Here is a 25,375-nt window from a genome sequence, read left to right on the forward strand (position 1 = left end):
TAATCAACACATAATAACCGATAATGACAAAACAAAAATCATTTTTTAGAAAAGTTTATAAAATAAAATAATAATAAAGTAACTGAAATGTCAAATGTACATAAATATTCAGACCCTTTGGCAGAAAATACAGCCTTGAGTCTTCTTGGGCATGACACTACAGGCTTGGTACACCTGTATTTGGGGAGTTTCTCCCATTCTTTTCTGCAGATCCTCTCAAGGTCTTTCAGGTTGGATGTGGAGCGTTGCTGCACAGCCATTTTCAGGCCTCTCCAGAGATGTTCAATCAGGTTCTGGCTGGGCCACTCAAGGACATTCAGAGACTTGTCCTGGTCGTTGTCCTGTTGGAAGGTGAACCTTCGCCCCCGCTCTGGATCAGGTTTTCATCAAGGATCTCTCTGTACTTTGCTCTTTTCATCTTTCCCTCGATCCTGACTCGTCTCCTAGTCCCTGCCGCTGAAAAACATCCCCACAGCATGATGCTGCCACCACCATGCTTCACAGTAGGGATGGTGCCAGGTTTCCTCCAGACGTAACACTTGGAATTCAGTCCAAAGAGTCCAATCTTGTTTTCATCAGACCAGAGAATCTTGTTTCTCATGGTCTGAAAGTCCTTTAGGTGCCTTTCGGCAAACTCCAAGCGGACTGTCATGTGTCTTTTACTGAGGAGTGGCTTCCATCTGGCCACTCTACCATGAAGGCCTGATTGGTGGAGTGCTGCAGAGATATTTGTCCTTCTGGAAGGTTCTCCCATTCCCACAGAGTAACTCTGTCAGAGTGATCATCGGGTTCTTGGTCACCTCCCTGACCAAGTCCCTTCTCCCCCGATTTGCTCAGTTTGGCCAGGTAGCCAGCTCTAGGAAGAGTCTTGGTGGTTACAAACTACTTCCATTTAAGAATGATTTGAGGCTACTGTGTTCTTGGTGACCTTTAATGCTTCAAAAATAGTTTGGTACCCTTCCTCAGATGTTTCTCGACACAATCCTGTCTCGGACCTCTATAGACAATTCCTCAACCTCATGGCTTGGTTTTTGCTGACATGCACTGTCAACTGAGGGACCTTATATAGACAGATGTGTGCCTTTCCGAATCATGTCCAATCAATTGAATTTACCACAGGTGGATTCCAATCAAGTTGTAGAAACATCTCAAGGATGATCAGTGTAAACAGGATACACCTGAACCTCCATTTCTAGTCTCATAGCCAAGGGTCTGAATACTTATCTAAGGTAAGTAAGGTATTTCTGTTTTTAATTTGTAATACATTTGCAAAAAAAAACTTTTCACTCTGTCAGTATGGGGTATTGTATGTAGATTGATGAGGATTTTTTTTTAAAAAAATCCATTTTAGAATAAGGCTGTAACGTAACACAATATGTAAAAAGTGAAAGGCTCTGAATACTTTCCGATTGCACTGTATAGACTCCAGCGCTAAATCATTCTAGTCTTTAGAATGTTATGTTCTTTACATTAAGTTACTTAAGCTCCAACCATTTATCTATGTTCTCCACCTTATATAAAGTAGTAATTCTCTTTGGTTTAGCTTTTTTTTTTTTTTTACATTTTAAAAAGTCTTAATGTTGCTGCCATGATGCTAATGAGATAAGCATGAGAACATTCCACCACAGACTTTTTGATCCTGACCAGCCAGGAAGAATTGTTTCTATCAAATCTTCCATTTATTCACCACATTCTGCTTTTCAAACAATTAAGCTTTACAATAATACCAAATAAAGACAAAAGTAGTCATATTTTAGGTTTTATTGAGATTAAAAAAACATAAACAAAAACAAAGTTTGACATTTCACTTTATTACATGAAACTATCTAAATATTTGCTCTCTCTAAAAAAAACTGAAATTCACATTACCCTCAAATGAACGTTGGGGAGGTTTCACAGACCTGTTTCTGATCACAGAGATAAATACATAGGTAAAACTTACAGTATGTATCTCTATAGTTCTAACTGCATCTTGAAGAACATTGTATTAATCCAAGCAACATAGCATAAGAACAGACCAAGTTGAAAACATGAAACTAACAAGCTTTGGTCACAGGAACATGAATTCATACAAATGATAGATTTGGTTGTGTACCTCAATTACTATTTTTATATTACATAATTTACAAAGTTGTAATGCAGTATGAACTGTTGATATCATGGTCCAGCACAGAATTAATTAAATAAACAGATACCAGGCTAGATGAAGACATGTTTAAAATACAATCTGAACATTTACACACATCACCCAGAGTCTGTGAAACCAAGCATCCACTTCAGTTGAAAGCCAAGTGATAAAAAACAAGTAAAAAGAGCTGACATAAAAAAGTCTTAAAAATAACTGAGGAGTGATGTTGAGTGAATTACAAGGATGATACTGGCAAACAAAACCATCACAATAGTCAATAACCATACATCTTCTAAGAGAAATCTTAAGGATGATGGATTGGAAGTTTACAGTTACCGTCTTGACTCCATGATAGTGCCATGATAGTAAAACTAACAACATCTATATCGAAACAAAGATAGCTGGGAAGGGGAAGTTGTTACATTCAATGCTTTGGCAATTAAGGCAAATAAAATTAGAAGACATTAGCAATTCGAAAACTACAGAGCTTAATTAAGGAGAGATAAAAAAAACAAAAAACAAAATACTTAACCAATTCAATTGATTTACACCATTTGAGCTTATTTGGACAAATCTGCACAGACCAATACAAGATTAACAAACCTCAATGAGAATATCATCAACTATAGGATGTGTATGGAATTAGAAACTGTATCAATGACAGTACCAGTAAAAAATCTAAATGGGATAAATCTGAACAGACCAATACAAGATTAACAACGGTCAATGAAATTGTCTTCACATCATTCAAGCTATGGATGACCAAGGAAGTACAAAAAGTACTTGTTTTTTCCACATGGTTTCCACGAAGGCATCAAACCATAAAAAATAACAGCAAGAGCAAACAGACACATAGGTTAGTTGAGATAACAAGAAAGAGTTGGGTAAGAGATAATAAAATGTTTAAAAAACATCGTACAAGATGCTATTGATACTTGTTCAGTCTGCTCCGCCCAGGTTCCTTTTACTTTACAACCTTTTTGATTGAGCCAGGTTTTCTGCCCCCTCTTAGGAACAACCACTTATTTTTTCTTAACAGCTGCCGCTACCTTACCAGGGTTACTAGCCTTGCCATGACCATCGCGTGGTTTAATTTCCTCTTCTTCGTCATCTTCTACTAGAGAAAAACTTCATCCTCATTTCTCTGTGTATCTTCATTTTCCTCCTGTATAATCAACGTTCACAGTCTTTCTCCTGCCTTTTTGCCTCTGGGCTTGGAAGGCAGCTTCATCGAACACATTGGCTTTACCGTTGGAGCAGCGGTAAAGCCTTACTATTGGAGAAACAGTGCAACCCTGTTTGGCTGAGGGCGAACTGTTGGACCCATCAGTCTCTGCTGCTCTCTTGGCGTTGAAGGAGCCTAAGGGGCGGCCACTCTTTCGCGGGGAATCATCTTTAGCGGGGGGCTTTGAAACTTTAGAAGTTGGAGGTGGGTTCTTCCGTAAGTGGGCACCTCTACCTGTTGATACCTTGAGTGGACGGCCTCTTCTCCGTGGCTCGGCAGAGGTGGGTGTGGCGGGGGGATCCATGCGGGGATGGATGCGCGGCCTTCCGAGTGGCTTCCACACTCTAGGTCCCTTAGGTTGGCTTTTCAGTATCTCTCTCTCCTCTTCCTCCTCGGGTGACAGCCGGTACTTCCTCGGCCTACCCATTTTTTTTTTTTGCTGAACTTTTTTGGGCCGGCCACGCTTCAAAGGTGCAGTTGTCTCTGCTGAAACAGCATTAGGGTCAACCACTTTACGTGGCCTGCCCCGTGGCTGCTTGTCTAGTACCCTCAGTATCTTAGGTTTCTTGGAGCCTGATCCTTTGGGCCTACCCCTTCCCCTATTAGGTGGTATGGAGCTGCCATTAGACAAGGCTTCATCGGACTCCTCTTCACTACCAGTGGCATCCATTGCCCCTTCTTCCGAAGCCATTGCCCCTTCTTCCAAAGCCGTTGCCCCTTCTTCCGAAGCCGTTGCCCCTTCTTCCAAAGCCGTTGCCCCTTCTTCCAAAGCCGTTGCCCCTTCTTCCAAAGCCGTTGCCCCTTCTTCCAAAGCCGTTGCCCCTTCCCCTTCTTCCGATGCCGTTGCCCCTTCCCCTTCTTCCGACGCCGTTGCCCCTTCATCCAACATTGTTGCCCCCTCTTCTGACATTGTTGCCCCTTCTTCTGACATGGTTGCTTCTTTTTTCATCTGTTTTCTTGCAACCTGGCTCCTCCTTTCTTTCCTTCCAGCTCACTTCCTAGGAGGTCTTGTGAACTACTTAGGGCTTCCCACTGCAAAGGTCATATCGAGAAGGTTACAATACAAAACTAAATGTTCTTTGTGCACGCACCCCTTCATAAAACTGGCATATGTGGGCACGATAAAGTGTAGCTAGCATGTCTAGGCTGGACAATAGAATGAGTCAAAATTCCCCCAACGATGAAACATGGCAAAAGAAAGGTTAGCTAAGCTGGAACACTAGCATATGAATGGAATTGAACATTCCCTGGGTCTCTTCTGACTGGAGTGACGCTTATAATTCCATTTATGTATCCCTTTTTATTTTACCACTACAATCTGTTCTTAGGATAACTTGTGTAGAAAGTAAACATCCGCACCTCGATGGTGCCAAGTTTGAGTATGTCTGCATAACAAGGAAGTAGTTACATGAGTAATGTGTTGTGGTGTACATTTTAACTACCAACGTGGGCATTGCCAACAACAGAGAAGCAGGCGGCGTGACTTAGAACAATGTGAGTAGAACGGTCGGAAGGCGAGTTAATAATAATAATATGCCATTTAGCAGACGCTTTTATCCAAAGCGACTTACAGTCATGTGTGCATACATTCTACGTATGGGTGGTCCCGGGAATCGAACCCACTACCCTGGCGTTACAAGCGCCATGCTCTACCAACTGAGCTACAGAAGGACTATTTTGGTGCCACGGTGCTCATAACTATTTGGAGCCGGGAAAATGTCCCAAAATAAGACCTGTTTTTTCGTGATGACTTCAAAACTACGGCAGACAGCTGGGACATTATGAAACTGGGCTCCATGGCGGATGCAATGAACTAGTTTTATCAGAAAAAGTATTCGTGTCTTGTAATATGCACATTGTAAACATAGATGGTTTACTAATTGCAGTTTCTTCATTTTGTGATAGGTCACGTTGCAATTATGTATATGGAAAGGTCACGTTGCAATTATGTATATGGAAAGGTGCACAATAAACCAAATCTGATATGACAGTCTTCTCCATAAGTAAACTAAAGTTGATGCATTGACGCGACACTGAAATTGATCTAGCTTAGTATCCTGATTCAGTGACTGTTTTGGTTACTAGTAGCTAGTTAGCCAACTTTACCAGATGTTCGAAGCAACATCACATTCATCTTCTACGACCTGGGTGAACTAGCTACCGAAGTAAATTTACTTTAAAATAAGATAGCAAATTACGTAGCATATCCAGCTAGGTAGCTAGCATTAGCTCGATCGCTTACGACAGCCCCGGATCTCAAGCAGGCTGAACTAGTTTAATGAAAATAGCACACGCCTCACCTTGGTACAATACTTGCGTAGCTGGTGCTGTCTACACTTCTATCAGATATCGTTTGTCATGAAAGTCGCTAGATGTTTAATCAGCATTTGTTGTCATTTTTTAGCTAAGTAGCGATTTGAATTTCAACCGGACGTTGTGGCCGGTGAAAGCTGATTTCCTATAGACTAAAGGGGAAGTGGAACAACGTTTTTCATTTCCGCTCCCTAAATAAGATGTTGTCTATGACCCCTGTTCTTTCCTTGAGCAATTATTATAAAATAAAAAAAGAAGCATAATAGCATCCTATCTCAGAATGATTTCCTTTGAAAGCCTGGGAAAACGCTTGGGCTTCTTCTGGATGATCTGGACATGCTATACAACCCCAAAATATGTATTACCGCCGCCAACTGGACGACGTTGAAAAAAACAAGGTAAAAATAAAACCCATACATGATAGGGAAAACAAACTTAAATCCACCCAAAATAAAACAATAAAAACCACATTGACAAAACCAAAAACCCCAAACACCCACTTCTTCTGTCCTTCAAATCCCCATATCTCCCTTCTTACTAGCCTAGTTTAATAAAGGTTAAATAATGTTTAATTCTCACCTGAGAGGCTTGTGACAATACTCCATGCAACTCCTCTGCCAAGAAGTCTTTCAGTCCCAGGAAACATTCCGCCGCATCCACAACAATGTCTATTTTCTAGGACTTCCTCTCCACCTTGGCAGTGGCAGTAATCACCATAGCTATAAAGGCCACAAAGTTCACCTTCTGTACCTTTAACATATCTGGGTTCTGCCGTTGAACGGCAACCCCTGCAGCCTTCAGTGAATGCCTATCCACCACCATGGACTATTCAGGAGCAGCATTTGAACCCTCAACCCTTTTAAATGCCCTAACATCGGTCACCTCATTCTCTTTCACCCTTGTTGGGCATTCCAAATAGGTGGCGTATTGGTTCCCACCACAATTGCAACATGTTATATTTTCATCACTTTTTTTTAAACCTTTATTTGACTAGGCAAGTCAGTTAAGAACAAATTCTTTTTTCAAACAAAATGTACTCCTACAAGATAAGAAGGGACATTCTCATCACTGTCCGCTTATTTTCTCCGTTTTATATTATTTTGGACAACATTCCAATTCTCCTTGATTCCCCCGCCATTATATTCACGCTCCACATCAGCGTCCACTTCCGCCGAGTTCTCTCCTCTCTTACTGATGATCTGTCCAGGTGTCACTGGCGTGAAAAGCAAGCCCCCTACGCATCACGCCAATAGGGTTAACCCACTTGGTGGGAATTGCTAGGTGGCTCATTAGGGAGGATCACTACAGTATGGCTGAGAACTTTTACACCTTCTGTATAAAATAATATGGCATAGATCTATAACTGTAGAAATAATTAAAATATACAGTATGTCAAGCACTACTTTTGTTATTTTCACCCAACTTGATTTGCTACCCCTTTCTTTTCCCTACTTCTATATGTTGTTCTCATGTCTCCATAGACAGGAAAAAGATTGATGTATAGAGATTAAGGGAGATAAGAGGTATGTGGTAACAAATGAGTGATGGAAGCAGCCTGAATAAAAAATATATATACAAATTGTATGTGTGTTTGTGCGCATGACCCTGTACGTGCCTTTGTGTGGGATTTGGAGAGAAACAGGGAGAGAGCTTGAGAGACAATCCCAGAGAGACTGTGTGTTGAACCCGCTGCCCCATAATACCCCTACCTGCTCCCTGCATGTTTTGCCATGGTTACGAGACAGGGCTCCCAATGCAGGCAGTTAATGTGTTTTTCAGCAGGGGTGAGCTGGGTACTAATGTGTCTCGGTCTGTCTCCTCAGCAAATGGCACAATCAATATCAACTGTCCCAGGATGCACCACCATGAGCAGAGGGCCAGGAAAACCACCAAGCTGCCTGCCAGGCTGAATAATGTAAGGTGACTGAAATATTCTGCTTTTATAAAATGTTATGCTTTTTTGAAATGAAACAAAATACCTTGCTCTCCTTAAAGATTTTAGAATTAAATCAAATTTATTTGTCACATACACATGGTTAGCAGATGTTAATGCGAGTGTAGCGAAATGCTTGTGCTTCTAGTTCCGACAATGCAGTGATAACCAACAAGTAATCTAACTAACAATTCCAAAACTACTGTCTTATACACAGTGTAAGGGGATAAGGAACATGTACATAAGGATATATGAATGAGTGATGGTACAGAGCAGCATACAGTAGATGGTATCGAGTACAGTATATACATATGAGATGAGTGTGTAGACAAAGTAAACAAAGTGGCATAGTTAAAGTGGCTAGTGATACATGTGTTACATAAGGATGCAGTCGATGTTGTAGAGTACAGTATATACATATGCATATGAGATGAATAATGTAGGGTAAGTAACATTATTACATTTACATTTAAGTCATTTAGCAGACGCTCTTATCCAGAGCGACTTACAAAGGTAGCATTGTTTAAAGTGGCTAGTGATATATTTACATCATTTCCATCAATTCCCATTATTAAAATGGCTGGAGTTGGGTCAGTGTCAATGACAGTGTGTTGGCAGCAGCCACTCAATGTTAGTGGTGGCTATTTAACAGTCTGATGGCCTTGAGATAGAAGCTGTTTTTCAGTCTCTCGGTCCCAGCTTTGATGCACCTGTACTGACCTCGCCTTCTGGATGATAGCGGGGTGAACAGGTAGTGGTTCGGGTGGTTGATGTCCTTGATGATCTTTATGGCCTTCCTGTAACAACGGGTGGTGTAGGTGTCCTGGAGGGCAGGTAGTTTGCCCCCGGTGATGCGTTGTGCAGTCCTCACTACCCTCTGGAGAGCCTTACGGTTGAGGGCGGAGCAGTTGCCGTACCAGGCGGTGATACAGCCCGCCAGGATGCTCTCGATTGTGCATCTGTAGAAGTTTGTGAGTGCTTTTGGTGACAAGCCGAATTTCTTCAGCCTCCTGAGGTTGAATAGGCGCTGCTGCGCTTCTTCACGACGCTGTCAGTGTGAGTGGACCAATTCAGTTTGTCTGTGATGTGTATGCCGAGGAACTTAAAACTAGCTACCCTCTCCACTACTGTTCCATCGATGTGGATAGGGGGTGTTCCCTCTGCTGTTTCCTGAAGTCCACAATCATCTCCTTAGTTTTGTTGACGTTGAGTGTGAGGTTATTTTCCTGACACCACACTCCAAGGGCCCTCACCTCCTCCCTGTAGGCCGTCTCGTCGTTGTTGGTAATCAAGCCTACCACTGTTGTGTCGTCCGCAAACTTGATGATTGAGTTGGAGGCGTGCGTGGCCACGCAGTCGTGGGTGAACAGGGAGTACAGGAGAGGGCTCAGAACGCACCCTTGTGGGGCCCCGTGTTGAGGATCAGCGGGGAGGAGATGTTGTTGCCTACCCTCACCACCTGGGGCGGCCCGTCAGGAAGTCCAGTACCCAGTTGCACAGGGCGGGGTCGAGACCCAGGGTCTCGAGCTTGATGACGAGCTTGGAGGGTACTATGGTGTTGAATGCCGAGCTGTAGTCGATGAACAGCATTCTCACATAGGTATTCCTCTTGTCCAGGTGGGTTATGGCAGTGTGCAGTGTGGTTGAGATTGCATCGTCTGTGGACCTATTTGGGCGGTAAGCAAATTGGAGTGGGTCTAGGGTGTCAGGTAGGGTGGAGGTGATATGGTCCTTGACTAGTCTCTCAAAGCACTTCATGATGACGGAAGTGAGTGCTACGGGGCGGTAGTCGTTTAGCTCAGTTACCTTAGCTTTCTTGGGAACAGGAACAATGGTGGCCCTCTTGAAGCATGTGGGAACAGCAGACTGGTATAGGGATTGATTGAATATGTCCGTAAACACACCGGCCAGCTGGTCTGCGCATGCTCGGAGGGCGCGGCTGGGGATGCCGTCTGGGCCTGCAGCCTTGCGAGGGTTAACACGTTTAAATGTCTTACTCACCTCGGCTGCAGTGAAGGAGAGACTGCATGTTTCCGTTGCAGGCCGTGTCAGTGGCACTGTATTGTCCTCAAAGCGGGCAAAAAGTTATTTAGTCTGCCTGGGAGCAAGACATCCTGGTCCGTGACTGGGCTGGATTTCATCTTGTAGTCCGTGATTGACTGTAGACCCTGCCACATGCCTCTTGTGTCTGAGCCATTGAATTGAGATTCCACTTTGTCTCTGTACTGACGCTTAGCTTGTTTGATAGCCTTACGGAGGGAATAGCTGCACTGTTTGTATTCAGTCATGTTGCCAGACACCTTGCCCTGATTAAAAGCAGTGGTTCGCGCTTTCAGTTTCACGCGAATGCTGCCATCAATCCACGGTTTCTGGTTAGGGAATGTTTTTATCGTTGCTATGGGAACGACATCTTCGACGCACGTTCTAATGAACTCGCACACCGAATCAGCGTATTCGTCAATATTCCCATCTGACGCAATACGAAACATGTCCCAGTCCACGTGATGGAAGCAGTCTTGGAGTGTGGAGTCAGCTTGGTCTGACCAGCGTTGGACAGACCTCAGCGTGGGAGCCTCTTGTTTTAATTTCTGTCTGTAGGCAGGGATCAGCAAAATGGAGTCGTGGTCAGCTTTTCCGAAAGGGGGCGGGGCAGGGCCTTATATGCGTCGCGGAAGTTAGAGTAACAATGATCCAAGGTTTTACCACCCCTGGTTGCGCAATCGATATGCTGATAAAATTTAGGGAGTCTTGTTTTCAGATTGGCTTTGTTAAAATCCCCAGCTACAATGAATGCAGCCTCCGGATAAATGTTTTCCAGTTTGCAAAGAGTTAAATAAAGTTCGTTCAGAGCCATCGATGTGTCTGCTTGGGGGGGGATATATACGGCTGTGATTATAATCGAAGAGAATTCTCTTGGAAGATAATGCGGTCTACATTTGATTGTGAGGAATTCTAAATCAGGTGAACAGAAGGATTTGAGTTCCTGTATGTTTTCTTCATCACACCATGTCCCGTTAGTCATGAGGCATACGCCCCCTCCACTCTTCTTACCAGAGAGATGTTTGTTTCTGTCGGCGCGATGCGTGGAGAAACCCGTTGGCTGCACCGCCCTGGATAGCGTTTTCCCAGTAAGCCATGTCTCCGTAAAGCAGATTAGTAAATTAGTTTGTGAGTTAGAGAAAATAAGAGTAATTAGAGAGTAATTTTAATTTATTCAATTCATTTTTTGTACAGTATATTAGCACAATTTATGGCACAAGAGATTTCTTTTGTTTAATTTATTTTTGTTTTCAGTAAAAGAAAATGATATGTATCCTGCAGGTCCAAAATTATTGGCCCACTTGATAAAGATGAGCAAAAAAAAGACTATAAAATAAATCATATTTTTATTTATTTTATTTTATTTCACCTTTATTTAACCAGGTAGGCTAGTTGAGAACAAGTTCTCATTTGCAACTGCGACCTGGCCAAGATAAAGCATGGCAGTGTGAACAGACAACACAGAGTTACACATGGAGTAAACAATTAACAAGTCAGTAACACAGAAAAAAAGAGAGTCTATATACATTGTGTGCAAAAGGCTTGAGGAGGTAGGCGAATAATTACAATTTTGCTGATTAATACTGGAGTGATAAATGATCAGATGGTCATGTACATTGTAGACATATTGGTGTGCAAAAGAGCAGAAAAGTAAATAAATGTAAACAATATGGGGATGAGGTAGATAAAATTGGGTGGGCTATTTACCGATAGACTATGTACAACTGCAGCGATATACTGCTAGCTTGAAATACTGAGCTATTGTATGCTCAAAAACATTTGAAAATGATGTTATTTTATTGTTCAGAGAAATACATTTAGTTTAACAAGTAATATATATATATTTTAAAGATAGGGGTCAAAATGATTGTTATCCCTGTTTTCAATACCTCACCTTGCGAGGATAACGACACTGAGCCTTTTTCTAATATGTTTTATGAGATTGGAGAACACATCGGGAGGGATCTTAGACCATTCCTCCATTCAGAATCTTTCCAGATCCTTGATATCCTTTGTCTGTGTTTATGGACTGCCCTCTTCAATTCAAACCACAGGTTTTCAATGGGGTTCAAGTCAAGAGACTGAGATGGCCATTGCAAAATATTGGTTTTGTGGTCAATTAATCATTTATTTGTAGATTATGTTTTCTTGGGGTTAAGTGTCTTGCTGGAAGAGCCACTTGCAGCCAAGTTTCAGCCTCCTGGCAGAGTTAACCAGAGCTGCGTGCGAATACCCATACTAACATACGTATACTGCACACTTAATGAGTATATACTACATAGTTAATTTTAGTATACTGTAAACGAACAGTATGCTTTCAGTTGAGCGTACTCTCTCTTCACTTGTCTAACGGAAGTTGATGCTGTTGCTATGCAACCTCTTGCAAGCTAGTTGGCATAACAAATGACTAGCTAAACATTTTACAACTTTACGTGTGTTCCTAAATTCAATCTGGAGTGCCAGAGTGCACTTGTAAATTCAGAGCGTAGTCAGATTGTCTGTTTGTAAATTCAGAGCTTTCGCTCTCGGAGCGCACACTGGACACTCCAGCCTTTGGCTTTCTGATCTTCTGGCAGTCAAGCACCCAAGCTAACGTTGGCTAGCTTGCTAGCTACTTCCAGACACAAATGAGACCACTCTGACCATTTTATTCGCCCGAGCAGAGCTGGTTAGGCAGTTTTCCAGAGTGTTGGTGACTAACTGTAAATGACGCTCTTTTGCTGAAGTTTACTGACACCAGCCATATTCCATGGGGGTTGAGCGCTCATAAATACATTACACTCAGAGGAGAGTGCTCTGAAATCAGAGTACTGTAGATAGCCAGAGCGAATTTACGAAAAGACCCAAATGTCCATTGAGAATGCACAACGACTATACCATTTAGCTAAGCTAAGAATGACGGGAATAATCTTGTCAATAAACGTTGGGTAGAGTCGGGGAACTCGGCTGAGAGTCAGACTCTGCAGACGTCAGTATTACTTATGGATTGAGCTCGGTCCAATAAACGGTGTGAACATTCCACCACTGACTTTTTGATACTGACCAGCCAGGAATAAATGTTTCTATCAAATCTTCCATTTATTCATCACATTCTGCTTTTCAAACAATTAAGTTTTACAATAATACCAAATAAAGACAAATTAAGTCATATTTTAGGTTTTATTGAGATTAAAAAACATCAACAAAAACAAAGTTTGACATTTCACTTTATTACATGAAACTTTCTAAATATTTGCTCTCTCTAAAAAAACAAATTCACATTACCCTCAAATGAACGTTGGGGAGGTTTCACAGACCTGTTTTCTGCCCCCCCTCTTAGGAACAACCACTTCTTTTTTCTTAATAGCTGCCACTACCTTACCAGGGTTACTAGCCTTGCCATGACCATCGCATGGTTTAATTTCCTCTTCTTTGTCATCTTCTACTAGAGAAAATACTTCATCCTCATTTCTCTGTGTATCTTCATTTTCCACCTCTGAATTATAAGCTGTATAATCAACGTTCAGTCTTTCTCCTGCCTTTTTGCCTCTGGGCTTGGAAGGCAGCTTCATCGAACACATTTGCTTTACCGTTGGAGCAGCGGTAAAGCCTTACTATTGGAGAAACAGTGCAACCCTGTTTGGATGAGGGCGAACTGTTGGACCCATCAGTCTCTGCTGCTCTCTTGGCGTTGAAGGAGCCTAAGGGGCGGCCACTCTTTCGCGGGGAATCATCTTTAGCGGGGGGCTTTGAAACTTTAGAAGTTGGAGGTGGGTTCTTCCGTAAGTGGGCACCTCTACCTGTTGATACCTTGAGTGGACGGCCTCTTCTCCGTGGCTCGGCAGAGGTGGGTGTGGCGGGGGGATCCACGCGGGGATGGATGCGCGGCCTTCCGAGTGGCTTCCACACTCTAGGTCCCTTAGGTTGGCTTTTCAGTATCTCTCTCTCCTCTTCCTCCTCGGGTGACAGCCGGTACTTCCTCGGCCTACCCATTTTTTTTTTTTGCTGAACTTTTTTGGGCCGGCCACGCTTCAAAGGTGCAGTTGTCTCTGCTGAAACAGCATTAGGGTCAACCACTTTACGTGGCCTGCCCCGTGGCTGCTTGTCTAGTACCCTCAGTATCTTAGGTTTCTTGGAGCCTGATCCTTTGGGCCTACCCCTTCCCCTATTAGGTGGTATGGAGCTGCCATTAGACAAGGCTTCATCGGACTCCTCTTCACTACCAGTGGCATCCATTGCCCCTTCTTCCGAAGCCATTGCCCCTTCTTCCGAAGCCGTTGCCCCTTCTTCCGACGCCGTTGCCCCTTCTTCCAAAGCCGTTGCCCCTTCTTCCAAAGCCGTTGCCCCTTCTTCCAAAGCCGTTGCCCCTTCCCCTTCTTCCGATGCCGTTGCCCCTTCCCCTTCTTCCGACGCCGTTGCCCCTTCATCCAACATTGTTGCCCCCTCTTCCGACATTGTTGCTTCTTTTTTCATCTGTTTTCTTGCAACCTGGCTCCTCCTTTCTTTCCTTCCAGCTCACTTCCTGGGAGGTCTTGTGAACTACTTAGGGCTTCCCACTGCAAAGGTCATATCGAGAAGGTTACAATACAAAACTAAATGTTCTTTGTGCACGCACCACTTCATAAAACTGGCATATGTGGGCACGATAAAGTGTAGCTAGCATGTCTAGGCTGGACAATAGAATGAGTCAAAATTCCCCCAACGATGAAACATGGCAAAAGAAAGGTTAGCTAAGCTGGAACACTAGCATATGAATGGAATTGAACATTCCCTGGGTCTCTTCTGACTGGAGTGACGCTTATAATTCCATTTATGTATCCCTTTTTATTTTACCACTAAAATCTGTTCTTAGGATAACTTGTGTAGAAAGTAAACATCCGCACCTCGATGGTGCCAAGTTTGAGTATGTCTGCATAACAAGGAAGTAGTTACATGAGTAATGTGTTGTGGTGTACATTTTAACTACCAACGTGGGCATTGCCAACGACAGCGAAGCAGGCGGTGTGACTTAGAACAATGTGAGTAGAACGGTCGGAAGGCGAGTTAATAATAATAATAATAATATGCCATTTAGCAGACGCTTTTATCCAAAGCGACTTACAGTCATGTGTGCATACATTCTACGTATGGGTGGTCCCGGGAATCGAACCCACTACCCTGGCGTTACAAGCGCCATGCTCTACCAACTGAGCTACAGAAGGACCATTTTGGTGCCACGGTGCTCATAACTATTTGGAGCCGGGAAAATGTCCCAAAATAAGGCCTGTTTTTTCGTGATTACTTCAAAACTACGGCAGACAGCTGGGACATTATGAAACTGGGCTCCATGGCGGATGCAATGAACTAGTTTTATCAGAAAAAGTATTCGTGTCTTGTAATATGCACATTGTAAACATAGATGGTTTACTAATTGCAGTTTCTTCATTTTGTGATAGGTCACGTTGCAATTATGTATATGGAAAGGTCACGTTGCAATTATGTATATGGAAAGGTGCACAATAAACCAAATCTGATATGACAGTCTTCTCCATAAGTAAACTAAAGTTGATGCATTGACGCGACACTGAAATTGATCTAGCTTAGTATCCTGATTCAGTGACTGTTTTGGTTACTAGTAGCTAGTTAGCCAACTTTACCAGATGTTCGAAGCAACATCACATTCATCTTCTACGACCTGGGTGAACTAGCTACCGAAGTAAATTTACTTTAAAATAAGATAGCAAATTACGTAGCATATCCAGCTAGGTAGCTAGCATTAGCTCGATCCCTTAACGACAGCCCCGGATCTCAAGCAGGCTGAACTAGTTTAATGAAAATAGCACAGGCCTCACCTTGGTACAATACTTGCGTAGCTGGTGCTGTCTACACTTCTATCAGATATCGTTTGTCATGAAAGTCGCCAGATGTTTAATCAGCTTTTGTTGTAATTTTTTAGCTAACTAGCGATTTGAATTTCAACCGGACGTTGTTTCCGGTGAAAGCTGATTTCCTATAGACTAAAGGGGAAGTGGAACAACGTTTTTCATTTCCGCTCCCTGAAATAAATAAGATGTTGTCTATGACCCCTGTTCTTTCCTTGAGCAATTATTATAAAATAAAAAAAGAAGCATAATAGCATCCTATCTCAGAATGATTTCCTTTGAAAGCCTGGGAAAACGCTTGGGCTTCTTCTGGATGATCTGGACATGCTATACAACCCCAAAATATGTATTACCGCCGCCAAATGACGACGTTGAAAAAAACAAGGTAAAAATAAAACCCATACATGATAGGGAAAACAAACTTAAATCCACCCAAAATAAAACAATAAAAACCACATTGACAAAACCAAAAACCCCAAACACCCACTTCCTCTATCCTTCAAATCCCCATATCTCCCTTCTTCTGACTAGCCTAGTTTAATAAAGGTTAAATAATGTATTCATGTTTAATTCTCACCTGAGAGGCTTGTGACAATACTCCATGCAACTCCTCTGCCAAGAAGTCTTTCAGTCCCAGGAAACATTCCGCCGCATCCACAACAATGTCTATTATCCAGGACTTCCTCTCCACCTTGGCAGTGGCAGTAATCACCATAGCTATAAAGGCCACAAAGTCCACCTTCTGTACCTTTAACATATCTGGGTTCTGCCGTTGAACGGCAACCCCTGCAGCCTTCAGTGAATGCCTATCCACCACCATGGACTATTCAGGAGCAGCATTTGAACGCTCAACCCTTTTAAATACCTAGGATAGGATAAGTAATCCCTCTCACCCCCCCCCCCTTTAAGATTTAGATGCACTATTGTAAAGTGACTGTTCCACTGAATGTCTTAAGGTGAATGCACTAATTTGTAAGTCGCTCTGGATAAGAGCGTCTGCTAAATGACTTAAATGTAATGTAAATGTAAATGCCCTAACATCGGTCACCTCATTCTCTTTCACCCTTGTTGGGCATTCCAAATAGGTGGCGTATTGGTTCCCACCACAATTGCAACATGTTATATTTTCATCACTTTTTTTTTTTTAAACCTTTATTTGACTAGGCAAGTCAGTTGAGAACAAATTCTTTTTTTCAAACAAAATGTACTCCTACAAGATAAGAAGGGACATTCTCATCACTGTCTGCTTCTGTTCTCCGTTTTATATTCTTTTGGACAACATTCCAATTCTCCTTGATTCCCCCGCCATTATATTCACGCTCCACATCAGCGTCCACTTCTGCCGAGTTCTCTCCTCTCTTACTGATGATCTGTCCAGGTGTCACTGGCGTGAAAAGCAAGCCCCCTACGCATCACGCCAATAGGGTTAACCCACTTGGTGGGAATTGTAAGGTGGCTCATTAGGGAGGAGGATCACTACAGTATAGCTGAGAACTTTTACAGCTTCTGTATAAAATAATATGGCATAGATCTATAACTGTAGAAATAATTAAAATATACAGTATATCAAGCACTACTTTTGTTATTTTCGCACAACTTGATTTGCTACCCCTTTCTTTTCCCTACTTCTATATTTTGTTCTCATGTCTCCATAAACAGGAAAAAGATTGATGTATGGAGATTAAGGGAGATAAGAGGTATGTGGTAACATATGAGTGATGAAAGCAGCCTGAATAAAAAAAAATACATACAAATTGTATGTGTGTGTGTGTGCATGACCCTGTACGTGCCTCTGTGTGGGATTTGGAGAGAAACAGGGAGAGAGCTTGAGAGACAATCCCAGAGAGACTGTGTGTTGAACCCGCTGCCCCCTAATACCCCTACCTGCTCCCTGCATGCTTTGCCATGGTTACGAGACAGGGCTCCCAATGCAGGCAGTTAATGTGTTTTTCAGCAGGGGTGAGCTGGGTACTAATGTGTCTCGGTCTGTCTCCTCAGCAAATGGCACAATCAATATCAACTGCCCCAGGATGCACCACCATGAGCAGAGGGCCAGGAAAACCACTAAGCTGACTGCAAGGCTGAATAATGTAAGGTGACTGAAATATTCTGCTTTTATAAAATGTTATGCTTTTTTGAAATGAAACAAAATACCTTGCTCTCCTTAAATATTTTCGAATTAGTTCGTGAGTTAGAGAAAATAAGAGTAATTAGAGACATTTTAAGTTATTCAATTCATTTGTGTACAATGTATTAGCACAATTTATGGCACGAGATTTTTTCTTTTGTAAATTTTTTTTTTTTTTCAGCAAATTATTTCCATACATACCGTGAGGTCCAAAATTATTGGCACACTTGATAAAGATGAGCAAAATAAGACTATAAATAATAAAAATACTGAGCTATTGTATGCTCAAAAACAATTGAAAATTATGTTGTCTTATTGTTCAGAGAAATACATTTTGTATAACAAGTAATATATATATTTTTAAAGATAGGGGTCAAAATTATTGTCATCCCTGTTTTCAATACCTCACCTTGCGAGGATAATGACACTGAGCCTTTTTCTAATATGTTTTATGAGATTGGAGAACACATCGGGAGGGATCTTAGACCATTCCTCCATTCAGAATCTTTCCAGATCCTTGATATCCTTTGTCTGTGTTTATGGACTGCCCTCTTCAATTCAAACCACAGGTTTTCAATGGGGTTCAAGTCAAGAGACTGATATGGCCATTGCAAAATATTGGTTTTGTGGTCAATTAATCATTTATTTGTAGATTATGTGTTCTTGGGGTTAAGTGTCTTGCTGGAAGAGCCACTTGCAGCCAAGTTTCAGCCTCCTGGCAGAGTTAACCAGAGCTGCGTGCGAATACCCATACTAACATACGTATACTGCACACTTAATGAGTATATACTACATAGTTAATTTTAGTATACTGTAGCGACCCGCACAGACAGCTGTGTGTTATGTGTTAGGCTAGGAGGTGGTTGTGTTGTACTGACCAGTACCCGGTGTTCGCGGGGTCCAACCTGTCAATCAACCTGCTATCTGCCAATCACGGGAATGCCTGGAATGTTCTGATGCCAGGCATCCTGGTGGTTGGCGGAGTGGCGTGGAGGGGGGTTGGGCAGGGGGGTGGAGCATTGGAAGTTAAGACCAGGTTCAGCTTTTGTTCTCTCTCTCTTACGTCTGGGCTTCACAAGAGAAGGTCACGATTGGCTTGTGTCATCTATTTGGCGTGTGCTACGGCCCAAACAGTAGCCTGTGTAAAGTTGGTGTAATAAACCGTCAATTCGTAAACTCAAGCCTCTGTCTGGACAATTGTTCCTTTATGATCTAGTCGGGTCATTACAATACTGTAAACGAACAGTATGCTTTCAGTTGAGCGTACTCTCTCTTCACTTGTCTAACGGAAGTTGATGCTGTTGCTATGCAACCTCTTGCAAGCTAGTTGGCATAACAAATGACTAGCTAAACATTTTACAACTTTACGTGTGTTCCTAAATTCAATCTGGAGTGCCAGAGTGCACTTGTAAATTCAGAGCGTAGTCAGATTGTCTGTTTGTAAATTCAGAGCTTTCGCTCTCGGAGCGCACACTGGACACTCCAGCCTTAGGCTTTCTGATCTTCTGGCAGTCAAGCACCCAAGCTAACGTTGGCTAGCTTGCTAGCTACTTCCAGACACAAATGAGACCACTCTGACCATTTTACTCGCCCGAGCAGAGCTGGTTAGACAGTTTTCCAGAGTGTTGGTGACTAACTGTAAATGACGCTCTTTTGCTGAAGTTTACTGACACCAGCCATATTCCATGGGGGTTGAGCGCTCATAAATACATTACACTCAGAGGAGAGTGCTCTGAAATCAGAGTACTGTAGATAGCCAGAGCGAATTTACGAAAAGACCCAAATGTCCATTGAGAATGCACAACGACTATACCATTTAGCTAAGCTAAGAATGACGGGAATAATCTTGTCAATAAACGTTGGGTAGAGTCGTGGAAATCGGCTGAGAGTCAGACTCTGCAGACGTCAGTATTACTTATGGATTGAGCTCGGTCCAATAAACGGTGTGAACATTCCACCACTGACTTTTTGATACTGACCAGCCAGGAATAAATGTTTCTATCAAATCTTCCATTTATTCATCACATTCTGCTTTTCAAACAATTAAGTTTTACAATAATACCGAATAAAGACAAATTAAGTCATATTTGAGGTTTTATTGAGATTAAAAAACATCAACAAAAACAAAGTTTGACATTTCACTTTATTACATGAAACTTTCTAAATATTTGCTCTCTCTAAAAAAACTGAAATTCACATTACCCTCAAATGAACGTTGGGGAGGTTTCACAGACCTGTTTCTGATCACAGAGAGAAATACATAGGTAAAACCTACACTATGTATCTCTATAGTTCTAACTGCATCTTGAAGAACATTGTATTAATCCAAGCAACATAGCATAAGAACAGACCAAGTTGAAAACATGAAAGTAGCAAGCTTTGGTCACAGGAACATGAATTCATACAAATGGTAGATTCGGTTGTTTACCTCAATTACTATTTTTATATTACATAATTTACAAAGTTGTAATGCAGTATGAACTGTTGATATCATGGTCCAGCACATAATTAATTAAATAAACAAATACCAGGCTAGATGAAGACATGTTTAAAATACAATCTGAACATTTCCACACATCACCCAGAGTCTGTGAAACCAAGCATCCACTTCAGTTGAAAGCCAAGTGATAAAAAACAAGTAAAAAGAGCTGACATAAAAAGTCTTAAAAATAACTGAGGAGTGATGTTGAGTGAATTACAAGGATGATACTGGCAAACAAAACCATCACAATAGTCAATAACCATACATCTTCTAAGAGAAATCTTAAGGATGATGGATTGGAAGTTTACAGTCACCGTATTGACTCCACAAGGTGAAGTATGCAATGAACCAAGTGAAAGAAAACAACTACGATTATGGTACCGTCCCAAACGGCACCATATTCCCCTTATAGTGCATTACTTTTGACTTTGGTCAAAAGTAGTGCACTTTATAGGTAAAAGGGTGCCATGATAGTGAAACTAACAACATCTATATCGAAACAAAGATAGCTGGGAAGGGGAAGTTGTTACATTCAAAGCTTTGGCAATTAAGGCAAATAAAATTAGAAGACATTAGCAATTCGAAAACTACAGAGCTTAATTAAGGAGAGAAAAACAAAAAACAAAATACTTACCTAATTCAATTGATTTAAACCATTTTGAGCTTATTTGGACAAATCTGCACAGACCAATACAAGATTAACAAACCTCAATGAGAATATCATCAACTATAGGATGTGTATGGAATTAGAAACTGTATCAATGACAGTACCAGTAAAAAATCTAAATGGGATAAGCCTGAACAGACCAATACAAGATTAACAACGGTCAATGAAATTGTCTTCACATCATTCAAGCTATGGATGACCAAGGAAGTACAAAAAGTACTTGTTTTTTCCACATGGTTTCCACGAAGGCATCAAACCATAAAAAATAACAGCAAGAGCAAGCAGACACATAGGTTAGTTGAGAAAACAAGAAAGAGTTGGGTAAGAGATAATAAAATGTTAAAAAAACATCTTACAAGATGCTATTGATACTCGTTCAGTCTGCTCCGCCCAGGTTCCTTTTACTTTACAACCTTTTTGATTGAGCCTGGTTTTCTGCCCCCCCTCTTAGGAACAACCACTTCTTTTTTCTTAATAGCTTCCGCTACCATACCAGGGTTACTAGCCTTGCCATGACCATCGCGTGGTTTAATTTCCTCTTCTTTGTCATCTTCTACTAGAGAAAAGACTTCATCCTCATTTCTCTGTGTATCTTCATTTTCCTCCTCTGAATCATAAGCTGTATCATCAACATTCACAGTCTTTCTCCTGCCTTTTTGCCTCTGGGCTTGGAAGGCAGCTTCATCGAACATATTTGCTTTACCGTTGGAGCAGCGGTAAAGCCTTACTATTGGAGAAACAGTGTAACCCTGTTTGGCTGAGGGCGAACTGTTGGACCTATCAGTCTCTGCTGCTCTCTTGGCTTTGAAGGAGCCTAAGGGGTGGCCACTCTTTCGCGGGGAATCATCTTTAGCAGGGTGCTTTGAAACTTTAGAAGTTGGAGGTTGGTTCTTCCGTAAGTGGCCACCTCTACCTGTTGATGCCTTGAGTGGACGGCCTCTTCTCCGTGGCTCGGCAGAGGTGGGTGTGGCGGGGGGATCCACGCGGGGATAGATGCGCGGCCTTCCGAGCGGCTTCCACACTCTAGGTCCCTTAGGTTGGCTTTTCAGTATCTCTCTCTCCTCTTCCCCCTCGGGTGACAGCAGGTACTTCCTCGGCCTACCCATTTTTTTTCTTTGCTGAACTTTTTTGGGCTGGCCACGCTTCAAAGGTGCAGTTGTCTCTGCTGAAACAGCATTAGGGTCAACCACTTTACGTGGCCTGCCCCGTGGTTGCTTGTCTAGTACCCTCAGTATCTTAGGTTTCTTGGAGCCTGATCCTTTGGGCCTACCCCTTCCCCTATTAGGTGGTATGGAGCTGCCATTAGACAAGGCTTCATCGGACTCCTCTTCACTACCAGTGGCATCCATTGCCCCTTCTTCCGACGCCGTTGCCCCTTCTTCCGACGCCGTTGCCCCTTCTTCCAAAGCCGTTGCCCCCTCTTCCGACATTGTTGCCCCCTCTTCCGACATTGTTGCCCCCTCTTCCGACATTGTTGCCCCCTCTTCTGACATTGTTGCCCCCTCTTCTGACATTGTTGCCCCCTCTTCTGACATTGTTGCCCCCTCTTCTGACATTGTTGCCCCCTCTTCTGACATTGTTGCCCCCTCTTCTGACATTGTTGCCCCCTCTTCTGACATTGTTGCCCCTTCTTCCGACATGGTTGCTTCTTTTTTCATCTGTTTTCTTGCAACCTGGCTCCTCCTTTCTTTCCTTCCAGCTCACTTCCTAGGAGGTCTTGTGAACTTCTTAGGGCTTCCCACTGTAAAGGTCATATCGAGAAGGTTACAATACAAAACTAAATGTTCTTTGTGCACGCACCCCTTCATAAAACTGGCATATGTGGGCACGATAAAGTGTAGCTAGCATGTCTAGGCTGGACAATAGAATGAGTCAAAATTCCCCCAACGATGAAACATGGCAAAAGAAAGGTTAGCTAAGCTGGAACACTAGCATATGAATGGAATTGAACATTCCCTGGGTCTCTTCTGACTGGAGTGACGCTTATAATTCCATTTATGTATCCCTTTTTATTTTACCACTACAATCTGTTCTTAGGATAACTTGTGTAGAAAGTAAACATCCGCACCTCGATAGTGCCAAGTTTGAGTATGTCTGCATAACAAGGAAGTAGTTACATGAGTAATGTGTTGTGGTGTACATTTTAACTACCAACGTGGACATTGCCAACAACAGCGAAGCAGGCGGTGTGACTTAGAACAATGTGAGTAGAACGGTCGGAAGGCGAGTTGGTGCCACGGTGCTCAGTATAACTATTTGGAGCCGGGAAAATGTCCCAAAATAAGGCCTGTTTTTTCGTGATTACTTCAAAACTACGGCAGACAGCTGGGACATTATGAAACTGGGCTCCATGGCGGATGCAATTAACTAGTTTTATCAGAAAAAGTATTCGTGTCTTGTAATATGCACATTGTAAACATAGATGGTTTACTAATTGCAGTTTCTTCATTTTGTGATAGGTCACGTTGCAATTATGTATATGGAAAGGTGCACAATAAACCAAATCTGATATGACAGTCTTCTCCATAAGTAAACTAAAGTTGATGCATTGACGCGACACTGAAATTTATCTAGCTAGTATCCTGATTCAGTGACTGTTTTGGTTACTAGTAGCTAGTTAGCCAACTTTACCAGATGTGCGAAGCAACATCACATTCATCTTCTACGACCTGGGTAAACTAGCTACCGAAGTAAATTTACTTTAAAGTAAGCTAGCAAACTACGTAGCATATCCAGCTAGGTAGCTAGCATTAGCTCGATCGCTTACGACAGCCCCGGATCTCAAGCAGGCTGAACTAGTTTAATGAAAATAGCACACGCCTCACCTTGGTACAATCCTTGCGTAGCTGGTGCTGTTTACACTTCTATTAGATATCGTTTGTCATGAAAGTCGCCAGATGTTTAATCGGCCTTTGTTGTAATTTTTAGCGAGCTAGCGTTTTGAATTTCAACCGGAAGTTGTGGCGGGTGAAAGCTGATTTCCTATCGAATAAAGGGGAAGTGGAACAACGTTTTTCATTTCCGCTCCCTGAAATAAATAAGATGTTGTCTATGACCCCTGTTCTTTCCTTGAGCAATTATTATAAAATAAAAAAAGAAGCATAATAGCATCATATCTCAGAATGATTTCCTTTGAAAGCCTGGGAAAACGCTTGGGCTTCTTCTGGATGATCTGGACATGCTATACAACCCCAAAATATGTATTACCGCCACCAACTGGACGACGTTGAAAAAAACAAGGTAAAAATAAAACCCATACATGATAGGGAAAACAAACTTAAATCCACCCAAAATAAAACAATAAAAACCACATTGACAAAACCAAAAACCCCAAACACCCACTTCTTCTATCCTTCAAATCCCCATATCTCCCTTCTTCTGACTAGCCTAGTTTAATAAAGGTTAAATAATGTATTCATGTTTAATTCTCACCTGAGAGAACATGTTATATTTTCATCACTTTTTTTTCTTTTTTTTTAACCTTTATTTAACTAGGCAAGTCAGTTAAGAACAAATTCTTATTTTCAATCAAAATGTACTCCTACAAGATAAGATGGGACATTCTCATCACTTTCTGCTTCTTTTCTCTGTTTTATATTCTTTTGGGCAACATTCCAATTCTCCTTGATTCCCCGCCATTATATTCACGCTCCACATCAGCGTCCACTTCCGCCGAGTTCTCTCCTCTCTTACTGATGATCTGTCCATGATGGAGAGTGAATGTTTTGTACAGTGCCAACAGCAGCCAACCCTGCTAGATCTATAGGTCTTTGGATCATGAAAATGTATATCTCATCAATTAATTTGTTATTAATTGTTAGATGTACCTGTGTTCTTGAGACTGTTAGCTTGAAACTGCAAACTTTTAGGTAATAACATTAATTAAAAGATCAGTGAGAGTAGCAAACGGAGGGACAGAGACATAAACCTGTGGTGCTGGCGTGAAAAGAAAACACCCTATATGCATTGCACCAATAGGGTTAACCAACTTAGGAATTGTTCGCGAGGATCGCTACACTACCCCCTCGGAATGGGAAGGCTTGTCCCATGCTTTGACCACCTCAGTGCCCTCACACGTCCGGCCGTGCGTTTCGATGGCCTCGTGTCCACAATCCCACTTCTGACACCAATGTAGCGAATGGAGGGAGTGGGTCGTGAACAGGTGTCACTTGCATGAAAAGCAAGCCCCCTACGCATCACGCCAATAGGGTTAACCCACTTGCTGGGAATTGCTAGGTGGCTCATTAGGGAGGATCACTACAGTATGGCTGAGAACTTTTACAGCTTCTGTATAAAATAATATGGCATAGATCTATAACTGTAGAAATAATGAAAATATACAGTATATCAAGCACTACTTTTGTTATTTCGCACAACTTGATTTGCTACCCCTTTCTTTTCCCTACCTCTATATTTTGTTCTCATGTCTCCATAGACAGGAAAAAGATTGATGTATGGAGATTAAGGGAGATAAGAGGTATGTGGTAACATATGTGTGATGGAAGCAGCCTGAATAAAAAAAATATGTGTGTGTGCACATGCGCATGACCCTGTACGTGCCTCTGTGTGGGATTTGGAGAGAAACAGGGAGAGAGCTTGAGAGACAATCCCAGAGAGAC

General features: G+C 42.1%; 2 protein-coding genes and 1 long non-coding RNA gene across 9 annotated transcripts in view; 1 reads left to right on the forward strand and 2 right to left on the reverse strand.

Annotated features, from left to right (window-relative positions):
- Positions 1-1,746: 1,746 nt before the first annotated feature.
- LOC124012903 (chromosomal protein D1-like) lies at positions 1,747-23,951 on the reverse strand. Of its 2 annotated transcripts, XM_046326947.1 has the most exons (3): positions 23,582-23,951; positions 21,274-22,497; positions 1,747-3,206 (listed from the first exon to the last, which is right to left on the reverse strand). In XM_046326947.1, the coding sequence occupies exons 2-3, from the start codon at positions 22,412-22,414 to the stop codon at positions 3,151-3,153; spliced, it is 1,197 nt and encodes a 398-aa protein (XP_046182903.1). In that variant the 5' UTR covers positions 22,415-22,497; positions 23,582-23,951; the 3' UTR covers positions 1,747-3,150. The 2 variants fall into 2 exon arrangements, with proteins under 2 accessions (XP_046182903.1, XP_046182902.1); XM_046326946.1 differs by lacking the exon at positions 1,747-3,206 and having other exon boundaries at positions 19,689-22,497; positions 23,582-23,943.
- On the reverse strand, positions 3,213-16,204 carry LOC124012904 (chromosomal protein D1-like). Of its 5 annotated transcripts, none has more exons than XM_046326952.1 (3): positions 16,057-16,204; positions 14,072-14,174; positions 3,213-4,282 (listed from the first exon to the last, which is right to left on the reverse strand). In XM_046326952.1, exons 2-3 carry the CDS (start codon positions 14,089-14,091, stop codon positions 3,283-3,285), a joined length of 1,020 nt encoding a protein of 339 aa, XP_046182908.1. In that variant the 5' UTR covers positions 14,092-14,174; positions 16,057-16,204; the 3' UTR covers positions 3,213-3,282. The 5 variants fall into 5 exon arrangements, with proteins under 5 accessions (XP_046182908.1, XP_046182905.1, XP_046182907.1 ...); XM_046326949.1 differs by lacking the exon at positions 16,057-16,204 and adding an exon at positions 15,450-15,619; XM_046326951.1 differs by lacking the exons at positions 14,072-14,174; positions 16,057-16,204 and adding an exon at positions 15,450-15,619 and having other exon boundaries at positions 3,213-4,385.
- The window catches only part of LOC124012907, a 37,826-nt gene continuing 27,024 nt past the window's right edge, over positions 14,574-25,375 (forward strand). For both annotated transcript variants that reach the window (XR_006834793.1, XR_006834792.1), the window contains exons 1-3: positions 14,574-14,636; positions 17,139-17,176; positions 17,478-17,569. This is a non-coding gene — a long non-coding RNA (uncharacterized LOC124012907). The remainder of the gene's footprint in view (positions 14,637-17,138; positions 17,177-17,477; positions 17,570-25,375) is intronic.

The sequence above is a fragment of the Oncorhynchus gorbuscha genome, linkage group LG24 (assembly GCF_021184085.1).
Source record: "Oncorhynchus gorbuscha isolate QuinsamMale2020 ecotype Even-year linkage group LG24, OgorEven_v1.0, whole genome shotgun sequence".
NCBI lineage: Eukaryota > Metazoa > Chordata > Actinopteri > Salmoniformes > Salmonidae > Oncorhynchus > Oncorhynchus gorbuscha.